The 14,164-nt window shown below is 27.9% G+C and overlaps 1 protein-coding gene across 6 annotated transcripts in view; it reads left to right on the forward strand.

Annotated features, from left to right (window-relative positions):
* LOC142318947 (uncharacterized) overlaps positions 1-11,424 on the forward strand; it is an 848,641-nt gene extending 837,217 nt beyond the window's left edge. For 3 of the 6 annotated variants that reach the window (XM_075355629.1, XM_075355630.1, XM_075355633.1), the window contains 3 exons: positions 2,009-2,073; positions 4,622-4,710; positions 6,830-11,424. In XM_075355629.1, the coding sequence (XP_075211744.1) occupies positions 2,009-2,073; positions 4,622-4,710; positions 6,830-8,207 (1,532 nt within the window). In that variant the 3' untranslated portion in view covers positions 8,208-11,424. The remainder of the gene's footprint in view (positions 1-2,008; positions 2,074-4,621; positions 4,711-6,829) is intronic. The other 3 variants (XM_075355634.1, XM_075355631.1, XM_075355632.1) reach the window with 1 other exon arrangement.
* The last annotated feature ends 2,740 nt before the right edge of the window (positions 11,425-14,164 follow it).

Consider the following 14,164-nt stretch of genomic DNA (forward strand, 5'->3'; position numbering starts at 1 on the left):
CATCAATGTTTAAACAACATAATGTAAATTAAAAACAAATAGAAAACTTATAACAGAAAAAAGTGAATAAAAAATATGTTTAAAAAGATAAAAATCACATAGTTTTTTGTTGTTTTTTTCTAAAAATTATTAATTATCAAAATGGTTACTTCTTGATAAAGCTGCAAACATTTCTTCAAAGCAGTTGCTCAATGTGACCACCATTCTGATCAATGCATAGTTTAGCTGGGCACATCTAATAACATCATTATTATTACTAATAGCAGCTCTGGCTTTTGTTATACGATGTCTCAATTCTTCTTGTGTGCCAATATGAGCGAAATAGACTAACGACTTCATCCAACTCCAAAGGAAAAAGTCTGCTGGTGTGAGATCAGAAGTTCAAGGCAGCCATTTTACCGGTTTGTTTCGACCAATACATTGCTTACTAAATGTGTTATTTAAATTAATCATCACATCATGACAGTAATAAGCGAGTGGGCCATCATTGAAAATCCACATCTGCAAATGGAATATTATCCAAGAGTTCCATCGGATTTATTTGCAAAAAATTGCAAGTACCACTCTCCATTGAGCCCTGGCTGTAAGAAAAAAGGGTCTATGAGATTATCATTAAGAAGACCACACATTGGGATTTTCTTCTGACCAAATGTGAGTGTTTCAATAACTTACAATGCCCTATTTCTTGTAAAACAGGATTCATCAGTAATTAGAATATTACTTAGGAAATCAGGATGACGTTCACATTTTCTAATTAGAAAATAAATATGTTTAATATGTTTTAGAAGGATGTCTTTCAAATTTATTATTATAATTTTTAACATTTGTATGTAAATTTTTCTGTTTAAAACATATCACTTTTCCGATCCAGCTCATGTGTTGTGTTTTCAATTAAAGTTGAACTTCTCAAATTCATGTTTATTTTAATAAACGTTATTTACATCAATTTTCTTAAAATTAGATTCTCTACAAAGTTAACTAGAAATTTTTATTTGTTTATTGGTAAATTAACAAAGTTATTTTATTAGAAATCTAAAAAAGTGTATTTTCCAACAAAAACTTTTCGTGTTTTACCTTGTTTTTCTTAAAATCTAAGTGAGGTAGAGGTCTGTGTGACTACGTTTATCTAATTTATTAGATCAAAAACCATAAGGAAGCACCAAATGTACCCCAAGAATTTTAGTGCGGTTTAATTTTACAGAAGGCAGAAAGCAGAGCTAAATGTTTCGTGTACCAAAACTCACTAATGAACCATTTTCTGACCTATGTTTATATGAATTTTTTCTTATTTTTGGCTGTAGAATCATCTCCTGAGAGATTGACGTGCAATTTAGAATCACTTGTACATAGTAGTTTGCAGTAAAAATTTTGTCATGATAATTGTAAGTAAATTTTGCATTGAACGTGAAATTAAAAGTTTTTTTAATTTTTAAGATAAAACCATTATTCCCAGCGCATAATTCCATTTAATACTCAAATTTATACAATATTTTTCAGTTAACGTTAATACAATAATCTAATTTATTTCTTAAATGATGGTGACTACATAAATATGTTGTTTGGCAATATCTGCTGCTAGTTTTTCTCTACTGAATAAAATTTGAAATAATTGCTCCTATATTTTACTGCAGTTTTATTAATAAAATTGTACTGTTAAATTTTATTTTTGTAACGTGTTAATATTTAGTGATTCTCTACCTTTCTCCACCAGATGGTTATTAGTCTGTAATCGCAGAATAGGTCAATAAATAAATTATTGAAGTGAACACCATTATTATTATTAGAATTGGTTTCTTTAATAAATAAAACTGGATTAAGCTATATCCTTTTTTTAAATACATAACTAAAGTTATAATAAATTATTTTTTGAATGATTTAATTAAAAGAAATTCGTCTTTATGACATATATGTCTATGAATTTTTTTAAGAAAAGGATGTGAAAAAATACTTTACTGTTTAATTTTTTTTCTAACCATTATTACTAGTAACAATTTTTTTTTGTCTACAGAAAATGGTGATTCTAAAATCTCAGATTGGAGAGCAGATGACACAGTTGGACTTCAGTCCCTACAGGTATTAATAATTATTGAACTAATTAACATAATGTGATTTCCTAGTGTTTATGTATATAACCAAATAGCATGATTGATCTTGGTGGTTATCTTTATAACGAATTCTGTTTTTTTATGATATTGTATTTGTAAAAAGAATCTAAAATCATTATTAATTACTTGTAGCTGTTTTTAACATCACAATTCCTGGTTGATTTCTAAGCCATTTTTAATATTTTTCATTGTAAATTTTTGTATAGTTTTTAGACATGTAGTTTTAAGCTTAATATGTTATGCTAGTGCATGGCTTTACTTTTTTAGGATGTTCATTTTATTATTTTAGTAAAAATTGTTTCATTTAATAGACTTTTATAACATAAAATTATTTATAAGTTAATTACTATATTATGAAAGAATTACATGCACAATAAAATAACAGTACTCATAAATTGTATAATTTAAATTACTTTTATATATATATATATATATATATATATATATATTTGACATAGAATAATTAAAAAATAGTAAATAATCCTTAAAGACTTTTCACTGAATATTATATAACTTATCACTATATATATATATATATATATATTTATATAATGAAGTAAATGAAGAAAGAAACTAACAGACTAGTTCCGAATCATCATTATAAATAGGAAAAAGGTAATGAAGTGCAGTTTTCTTCTTAGGCAACATATACATTGTAATTTGTATGATTATGAGCATTATTTCTAAAGTATGAAAAGTAATACAATTGCTAATCATCAGTTAATGATATAAATTAAAATCCAATTAAAAATTTATGAATTATTTTCTTTAAGGAAAAATAAAATATACAAACAATTTAAATATAAGTATCTTTGACTTGTACAACTGATTTTAATGATTACATTTTTTAATAAAACTTGCCTTCAGAAGAAGTTTGTATTTATATGTAGATGACCATTTTATGCTATAATTTTTGCACATCTTCAGATTGTGGAATATCATCATACAATTTTAAGCGATGTGTTCAAACAATATAAAAATTAGATTAACCAGTAAAGGAACTTTATGCAATTAAAACAATAAAAAATAACTCATATTTTTTTTTACCTCTACCATTGATAGAGATACCTGTTTCATTAGCAGCAATTCATTTCTTTTTATATTTCTAAAAAGAAAAATTCATAATTGATAAAGTAAGTTTTTTTTTTTTAAATTAGAACTTCAAAGTAAGGTATATGATATACATATTCTTATAAAATATATGGTTAAAAATATTTTGTATGATGTACCTTCTCTTGGGACAAAATTGTATAAGAACTATTACTTGACTAATCTGATATGATCATAACCATAAGGTTAACTATTAACAGTTACCTTAACTCACTGATGATTGGAAGTCATTATTTTGTTAAAAAATAATATTAATGTTAGATTGAAACTTATTAACGAAAAATTCAAAATTTCTATTAATTTTAATAACTTTAGACTATTCCTTACTGAGTAGAAGCTGTATATAAAATTTGTTGTTTCTTGACAAGCAGTACATTAATTTATTATTTTACATCCTTTGTCCCAGCATCTTTATTATGGCTGCGGCAAATTTAAGGCATTTGACGTCAAAAACTCAAAAAGAGTTCCTTTCTGTGAGAATACAGATTTTAACTATACAGTTGCAGTTGTTTCCTGAATAATTACAAAAAATTTTGTAACCTTGGCATGCCATGTATAACAATGTGTTACAGATAATATATCCACTTTATTAGAAGTATACTGTACTTTTCGATACAATGGGACAATCAGAATAAAACATTCAATATCATACGTACTAGAAAATTTAACAGCTTACAAAGATTGGAAGGTTAGTTTTAAATTAATAAAAAAGGAAAGTTATGTAATATAATGGCCATATTTTCATATTAAAAAAATCTGTGTGGCTAATGCTGTTTCCTAGTTGAATAAAAGAATTGTTATACATAACACATAGTGTAATGGACTATCTTGTTCTTGTTAGGACCACTGAACGGACACTTGCCAACATTTTGATTTAATTATTACTATTTAAAACTAAATTTCATTTTTACCCAATTTTATTGTTTAGTTCAAACCTATTATCACATTAATATCATTAGTTTGTATTAAATTCATTAAAATTAGCAATTCAAACTATATTTTAGAGAAATAATATAGTTTAATGGATACAACTTGTTTTTACTCAAGTTATGTAAATGATTTTTTGTTATCATTAACTTTAATATGTCTATATTATTCTGCATTAGTGGGCAATGCCCTATTCATGATGGAAAATTAATAATTTCCAACAAAATCAGTGTATTTAAACAGAGAAAAATTCAGCATTACAGAAATGACTGCCATGTCATGTGTTATGTGCTAATATGTGAATAATCATCGCATACAAAAAGAAGGAATCAATACTTATTTTCTTGAATTTCCCATGAATGAATGTGTAGCCCTTATTGAGGATTTTTATATTTTTTGTTTACAAATTGTATTGCTTTTGATAAAACAAGTAATATTTTTACTATTTTATTATGGAGATAATTTTTTTGTTTTGTTAGGTTCTTAGGAGCATTCTCCCACAGTTGAGTCATTCTCAAGGATGTGTGGACTCAGTTGGAACTTCGGAAAATGAAGTAAAACAAGAAAGGTATTTTTGCTATAATTTTAATTGGATATTTTTAAATAAAAATTCCAATTACTTTTAAGTTTTATTTGTTCATTTTTTCTTCACTTTATATAAACATTTATTGATTATTACTTCTGCTTTTTTAACATTCAATTTTTTATTCATTAATTACAGTAATTATTATACTAATCCACAGGTTGGTCTAGTGGTGAACTCTCATCATCTCAAATTAGCTGATTTCAAAGTCTAGAGTTCTAAGGTTTAAATCCTAGTAAAGGCAGTTACTTTTATTTGGATTTGAATACTAGATTGTGGATATTGGTGTTCTTTGGTGGTAGGGTTTCAATTAACCAAACATCTCAGGAACGGTAGACCTGAGACTGTACAAGACTACACCTCATTTATATTCATACATATCATCCTCATATTATACTACTTGGGAGTAATGTGCAACTTGTGAAATATTTTAAATTTTAGAATAATTCTAATTTTAACTGTTGCTTCTTAAAACAACTGACTTCACTTATATATCTGTATTATATATGAGTATGCTAGAATCAAACATCACAATTTACATTTCTGTAATCAATTTGGTCAGTTTCTCTTTAGTTTTGATTTTATTTATGAATTAAGTTTGGAACTTGTTAGTTTTAATGATGTTCTGAAGAGACTTATGAGTTTTGACAATTACTGAATTGGAATATGCGAGTTTCAATGCACAAAACAATAGTATTATCAATAATGAGGTTGAAACTGTCAGTAATGAAGCAGAATCATTTTTATTGTTAAGATAAGTGAAAAAAAAAACTATATGCTGAAAATAATTAAAAAGTAGAAATATATTTTTATAATTACAGAACGCCTACTGTAACATTTATTAAGAAAAATAATGATAGAAACTAGAAGTTTTTAAAATAAAATAAGGTCCTTTCAAAATGTAATCTTAAAAAGTTAATCACACAAGTTCACACTTGTCTTCCACCTGTTCACACATAACTTCAACTTTTTTGGTGTTGTCAGGAACTGATTTCAGATTCGCATAAAAATGTAAATCTGCAAAGATTTCCATTCTGGAACAAATTCCAGTCAAAAGACTTTCTACGTCTTGTAGTTTTTTGGGTGCAATCTCATTTTTTTCTACAGTTACTGAATTTAAGGTAAATTCATTAGCATTCTTTTTTAAAAGTTACCTGTATCTGTCTTACAAGCAACAAAAATCAAAACTTCTAATCAAAACTTTTGTTTGGTCTTTACTTTGCTTTACAAAAATATGCATTGCGTGTGAAATTTTAAAGTGTCAGTTACTTACACTATTTAAAATTATTTCATTTAGAAAAAATTAAATGGTTTTATGATGACAGTTAATCATGATTTAAAGAAAATTAAATAATTCAGGAGGTAAATGAAATAATATCAAAATAAGAGAGAGGCAAGGTGATGGATGATAAGGGTCAGTACCCAGCACAGGCTAGATGGTGTTTGCTTAGAGAATTGATATACCTTATAAAAGTTTTGTATAATTTCCAAATTTGACTTAAAATTACAACTTTGGTGATGTTTTTGTATTTTCTTACATTTGTATAGTTTTATAATCACTTTTGATTTTTTTTTGTATTGCATTTATGCTTGTATATTCTTGTGCAATATATATTATCTGATGTCAACATTTTTGAAAACAGTTTTGTTTTTATGCCATTTTTTTTTAAATAACCACAGGTTTTTTAAAGTTTTGAAAGAATAATTGAAATACTACTTGCACCATGGAGGCTGGTATCTCAGCCTTTCATCCAAAAGTCCTGGGTTCAAATTCTGGTCAGGCATGCCATTTTTCATACGCTACATTTCCATATTCCATGCACAAGCTTTAAGCTTATGTGGTGATTTAAAAAAAAAAAATTATATAACCCTCAGGTTCATATCGTAAATGATCATTGTTTATGTAAAAGTATTTTTAAAACATCATCTTTGGTTTATCAGATCCTATTTATGATTATGGTACTTTTTATTAGTACAAACACCTTACATTTTAATATTATATTATTAGTACGACTAATATATATATTTGAAATCATAATATATGTATGTATAGTTATTAGTGTATTTTAGAAGTTTTAATACATTATTTTCTGATTTTTTTCAGAGTTACCTCTGTTTCAACCAAGAAATTTGAGCGTACACTCTCTGAAAATAAAGAAGAGATTTCTTCAAAAGAATTTCCATCAAATAAGAGATATTCATACAGTGGTCCACCAACTATTAATCTTTCAACTTGGAGCGAGAGGCCAAAACGGCAAGTTAGTATTAAAATGGATCGGGACTATTGTTCTGGATTTGGAAAATTAAAGTCAAATTCACTTGATGAAACAGAGACCAAAGATTTTACTAAGTCTAATGAAATGACTAACAACAGTTATTCGATGTCGTTAGTTAAAAATTCAAGGCTCGATGAGAAACCTGATATCATAAAATCCTCTACCGATTTGTCACGAGTTCCCATAGTCAGAGCAGTGGAATTGAAAAAACCATATTTGACAAACACCATGGATGCAACTGATTTTAATAGATGTGGATTCTTTAACGGTAGAAGTTATGAAAATTTAAATTGTATTGAAAATGAAACTAGGTCGTTAAGAAAATTCCACGAGCCAGTATTACAATCTGCTTCCTTATCTTCATTAAAATCTGCAGTTTCAGTCTCACCTAAACCATCGTCATCATCTTCGTCTTCAACAAACATTAAATTAAATTCTCAGCCGCCAAATGAAGAGAGTTTTAGTAGTGTAACATCACTGGCAAAAAGATTTGGACAAGCAAAACCACGGCCGTCCTCGTGTTATTTGTATGGTACAACTGAAAAGCAAGCAGAGAAAAATGAAGATAATTGTATAAGATCTGGCAATACTTCACGTGTTTTTTTAAATGCTAGTGATAAAAAATTTACTTCAATTGTAGGTATTAATGGTATAGAGAGTAATAATAATAATAGTTCTAATAATATCAATAATAATAAAACAGAAATTAAAATAGTACAGAAGACACAACCTCAAACAAGTAGAATTACGATAGGTGGAAAAAGTTCTGATAACAGTCACAAGACAGTAGGTTTTAAAATCAACGGAAACATTTATAATAAGGTAGAAAGTTCAAGCTCGTCTGATGTAAGAGCTCAGTCAAAAATTAGTAGCGGTGGTTATTTAGAAGATTCGGTAAAAGCAGCTTGTTTTGGAAATAAAGTAAATCATCCACCTAGTCTAAGACAAAACAATACTGTTATGCCGGTTGTAAAAGGTTTTCGCAAAACAGAAAATAGGAATGTAACAAATGAGCAATCAACAAGCGGTTTAGGAGGAGGTATTAATCCACCTCCACCACCCGTTATGCCGGTTTTAAAACCTGTAGGCGAAAGAAAACAAATTAAGACATTACCATCACCTCAAGTCGATCCAAGAGATCAACTGCTAGCTTCAATAAGAAATTTTGGAGGTATGAATAGTTTAAGAAAAGTCGCATCAAAGTAAAATCTTGGATCATTACAAGTGACTTTATTCAAAGTTTACTGTTGTTATGTTTGTTGCTGTATACTCAAATGTGATTTGAGTATATATATACAGAGGTTCTTTATTTATCTTTTTCAGAATAAAGATTTTTTACCGAGTTAACATCCATATTCAAGTTTTTAATCAGGATTAATAAAGCTAATATATGTCCTTAATTAGTTAACCGTGTGTAATTTTTATATGATGTTTATTAGATAAATACATATTTTAGTATCATCAAATATGCAATTATATGTATGTATACTTCTCTGTAGGTATATAATACCAGATTTTACAGTTTCAATGTAACAGCAGTGTTAAATATATTTGCAGTTATATGAGAAGTGAGGTTTTTAGAGATTGTGAGGTTTTAGCTAATCATGAGAGGCAAGGATGTATGTTCTTTTCACATGTACATTGAACACACAGATTTACCAATGCTCTGATCTGAGGGAATGGGATGGGACGAGTGCATGCTGCTTGGTGGGGGGCCTTGAGCTTTCCTCTAGGTAGAGTTGTTTGCTTTGAATTTAGTTTACCCATGGATAAATTGTCCTTTTCCTTCATCACTTCTACCCCATTTTTGGTTGTATGTGTATAAGTCTAATCATTCCAGGTAGATGCTAAAGGATAAAGGGACCTGTAGAACCCACAATCTTGGAGATATATCTATAGATCGAACTTGACTATTGTTTTTTGTCCGATGACTGCACAATAACCCGAACAGCAAACATGCCAATGAGTAAATGTGAGTCTCTATTTTTATACGTTAACTACTGAAAACTTTACTTGCTGTAACATCAAGCACAATAAGTTAATGGATCATTTATTTACATAATGTGCAGCTGACACCCGTCATAGATTACTTTCTGAAAGAATATTTTATTATGAATAATCCTGCTTAAATAAGATTATATGGGTTTAAAAAAGGGAATTGTTTATTGAGAATGACTTTGAAAGTAAATAAAATAAAATATGCTAATGAGGTAAAAACATCTTCAATAAGAAAAGGTAGACAAAAATGATGGGAATGATTATTTTTTATAATTAAACTGTAATCTTGAAATGTTTTAATTGAAAATATACTGAAACATGTTAAAATTTTTTAGCATTTTTAATTTAAAACTTGTGTAAAAATATTTTTTTTTAAATAATTCTGTTTGTATTGACATTTACATGAATATGAACTTGATGTGAGAAATTTAAATACAGGTATTGAGTTGTAATAATTTGAGACTGGGGAGATTAGATATTAAAAAAAATTTAACATGAATATTGATTATCAATTACCTTTTTCCAAACTTCAAGTTGTTGATTTTTGTTATACAAAAATTACTTATTTTTTTTTTATTATAAGGAAATAATTAAAAATATATTATTTGGTATAAAATGAATAATTGCAATAGCACATTTACCTTTTTGATAAAAAACTCTGAAAATTATCAGCCTTCTTTCTCATTACATTTTCATTCAATTTTCACTTCCCTCTTCCGAAGTACGTTTTATTTTGTTTTGTTTAATATTTACAATATAAATATTTTTAAGTAAACAGGTATAAAGTGAATTAAATTTTAAAAGATAAGGAGTTGTATTTTTCTGGATTAAACACAGCAAGTAAAATTTATCAAATTAAATTTTTACCTTTACCTAATTTTTTATTTATTTAGTATGTTGTTTTCATATCAAATTGTCTGATGTGTGAATGTTTTTGAATCTTTTTTTGTTCTTATAGATAAAAATACTTTTGTAGTCCCTGGCAATCAATTCTTTTGGTATAATTATTCTGTTTTTGTTGATATGTTAAACTTTTAATGCTCACATGTCGATCTATGTGTATTTTTGTATTGCATAGATTTAGTGACTGACTGTGGGACCAGTAACTTAAATATTTTTCAGTGTTCTTAGTGTGGGCAGTTTATTTTCCAAAGATAACTTATTGGATTGTAACATTTTTCTTTAATTACTAGATAAAAAATTGATTTTTTTGTAATTCAATGATGATTAAAATATCATCCCTTAGGGTCCCCTCCCCTTAGGGGGACCCCCCCCCCCGCTAAGGAGATATTAGGGGGGTTAAGATCCCTTTAGGGTCGTATAATCTTAATATTCAGGAGTGAATTATAAAAGAAAAGAAGTTGGAGGATTAAAATATTCAATTTTCATTTTGTTTTTGCATTTCACATATCTAACTAGACAAATTTTTTGCAAAATAAATGAATAGCTTTACAACTTTACTAATGATGAATGTGCACCAGTTAAAGGTATCTAACTTTTTTTTAATATTATTGTTATTGTTATTAGTTGTTATAAGTTATGAATTGTTATTAAAATATATATTATGACTGCTATGGTATATATACTATTATATTTATTTACAGTTATTTCATATTTTTAATATATACATATGTTTTAAATTATATTTGTATATATATTATATTAACAGATAGACTTAGCTTGTTTTATTTATAATAATAATAATTTTATATTTGTGCTCATTATATCTATATGGAATTAAAGGGGGATAACATAGTTTATCAATATTATCAGTTTTACAAAATTTATTTTATCTGATTGTCATTAAGCAAAAAAAAAAACAGATACAAGCATGCAGAAATTGCATCTATAATCATTTAATTATCAGTATTAATAAAATAATAATAGAAATCATTCAGAGAATGAATCTGTTATTTGTTAATTGCAGTTGTTAGGTCGATTTTTTTAAATTCTAAATGAAATTTTTAATTAATAAAAAAATGTTTATAGAATAAAATGTTATTTCCTTTTAGCCATATGTAGCTCAATAAAGGAACCAAAAGTGAAAATGTATTGTAAATAATAATAATAATTATTATTATTAATTTTAATAAGAACATTAATGTATGCTTCTTTTGCTGTTACATATGTAATAATTATATTATGAGCTTATTTATTATTATTATCATCATCCTCATTTTTACAAGTGTATATTATCCACTTTGTAAAAATTTATTTAGTCATTACATTTTTTCATTCCAATATACACAATATGCTCATAATATTTTTAAGAGATCTTATTATCTTGGCAGTTTTTATTGTATGCTATCTGTAATATGCTAACAGTTTATATTTTTTAAAAAAATACTGGCATATTATGCCTTAAATAATGCGATTTATGTAAATTTTGTAATATTTATTTAAGTATATTATGTATGTATTAAATAAATAATCAGTAGATTGAAATTTGTTATTGTTGTTTATTTGTAATGCTATCCTTAAATATAAATTTTATATATGAAAATAAGCATGACAAGAAGTCTGTAAGTAGGCTGTGAAAGATTTCCTGATAAAATCACTTTTAATCCAATTATGTGTTATGAAATCAATCGTTTCTACCCTCACTGCAGTCAGAAACATATTGATCAGAGTACAGCACACTACATGCATTTGATTAACAAGTAGACCCTACACACAAGCACCAAGTCTCAACTCTGTGAACACTGTGACTCGCTGCATAAGTGCATACGAAAAACACACCAGTACATAGTCAACATATTGAGGTTGTTTGTTGACCTTAAATTAAGCGTAACTGAGAAATGACACAACCAATTGTTGAGGGACAATTTTCATGTACACAACTACACGGCAAATCCAAATTTCAATGAGAAATTGATCAAGTAATTTTGGAGATTTTCAAGCCACAAATTTTATACATAGGCCCATATATATATATACAGAGTGTATCACAAAGTCCCGGGACTTTCATAACCTATTCTACTTGTGAAAATAATGGAAAAACTATATATAAACATATTTTGTAAAATGCTTTGTTTGTGAGTTACGACAAGTGAAAGATTTTGCTTGAATTTCAGCTACCCTGGTGAAATGAGGTCATACTGAAATTTTGAGGATGTTAATTAAGGGGCAACATTAGTTATTTCTTATGGCTTTTGACCTGAATAATCTAATAAAATATGTCCCAGAACTGTATCTACAGTAGTTTTTGATAAATCTGGGTAAAATTCATGTTCTTTGTTTGATGTACTTGCATAACATTTTTAAACAAAATTTGTAGAAAATGTAATTCTGAACAAAATGGGGTACAATAATTTTAATAAAACAAATTTTATACACTGTGTATGTATATGGGTTTATCGCAAAGTTCTCCTGGGACTTTTATAACCTTTCCTAAAATGCCTAGTTAGAAAAATATGAATTTTATTTAGAAACAGTACATCACTACATTTGTCAGAAAAGTTTTTATTTATTTAAAACAAAATTTTTGTTTTTGAAAGAAACTGGGTTATTTCCAGTTTTTTTTACATTTTTTAACAGTAATTACTGAACATTTGTAAAATAAAAATTACTAATGACAGAAATATAATAAATTACTTAAAAAAAGTAAAAAATAACAATGTGGAGTATTGTATTAGTGTTTAATTCATTCTGTAAGGTACATAAGTATATCGGGTACTGAGATCTGTGTTATTAGTGAAGGTTTTCTGTGAATTTTAGTTTGAGCATGATCAGTTTGCCATTGAAGTAATGCCATACTTATTTACAACAGAGGAATACACTGATATGGTATTCATTTCAGGTGTGTGTAATGGTAATGCTGCAGTAGAATATGAAACATTTTCTGAATCGCAGGATTCCAGATCCCTTTAACAATTAGCACGACTTTATGCAATCTTCTGGAAACAGGTTCATTACCTAGTATTTGTACCAGCTATGAACAATCTGTCACATTGCTGTTATTGATGAAGTCCAGGCATCAGTACATGATGTCTAGTGGATCTGAGGTTTGCAGGACATCAGTTTTATCCTTATAAACAGCCAGTTCAACATCTACATCCAGGAGATGGTCTACTTCGCTCTGATTGAATACAAATTGACAACTCTAGAAATAGGTTCTGTTTACAGACAAAGCAATTTTCACTCAAGATTGCATCAACAATTTATGCAATAAGCATACATGGGCAGAAGTAAATCCTCGTGAAATGGTAGAAGGCAATTTTCAACATTAATTTACTGTCAATATATGGTACAGCCTTCTTCACAATCAGCTTTTTACATTATTCATATAATGGCTGCTTAAATGTTGAGGTCTACTTTGTACTTTCTTCAAGAATTGCCGCAGCTGCTTGGAGATGTTCATCTAGCAGTGAGCTGCAAAGTATACTTCTGGCACAATGATGCGCCTCCCTACTTCTCTTGTGTCATTTCCACTCACTTAAATCATTTCCCAGAGAAATGGGTTGGTTGTGGAGGTTCACATTCCTGGCCACCAATGGTGTTCCTGATCTTAAGACCTTTAGATTTTTGCATCTGGTGCTGGATGAAAAATATTGTATACAAACCAAAAATTCAGGAATTAATTGTCCACATATGGATACGACTGAACAACTTAAAGACAGCCCTGAAAAATAGTACTGAAGCGTGCCAAGAAATGTGTTGAAAATGACAGGCTTATTTTTTGAACATTCATTATAAACTTGTAGATAATGCACTTTGGTCTAGTGTACTGTTTCTAAATAAAATTAAGTTTTTTTAATTTTTCTTTGTTTATTCGACTTATCTAACACCATTTCATTCAAACCTATTTTATTCAATTTTTCAGGTAAAAAACCATAAGAAATCATCACTAATTCTGTCTGCCTGCCGCTTAATTAACGTCTTAAAAATTACAGTATGACTTCATTTCACCAGGGTAATTGAAATCAGAGTGAAATCTTTCACTAGCCCATAACTTGCAAATGAAGTATTTTAGGTAGGACATATGTTTATATGAAGTTTTCCAATTATTTTCATGAGTAGAATAGGTAATGACTCAGGAGAATTTTTTGTGGTATATTTGTAATTGTATACCTCAAAACGTAAAGAAAATTCAATTTCACCTCCCAATCCCATCATGTGACTAAAGTATTTTCAAAAAGGTAAAAAATAAGACTGAAGCATTACAG

This window comes from Lycorma delicatula, chromosome 2 (assembly GCF_047948215.1).
Source record: "Lycorma delicatula isolate Av1 chromosome 2, ASM4794821v1, whole genome shotgun sequence".
NCBI lineage: Eukaryota > Metazoa > Arthropoda > Insecta > Hemiptera > Fulgoridae > Lycorma > Lycorma delicatula.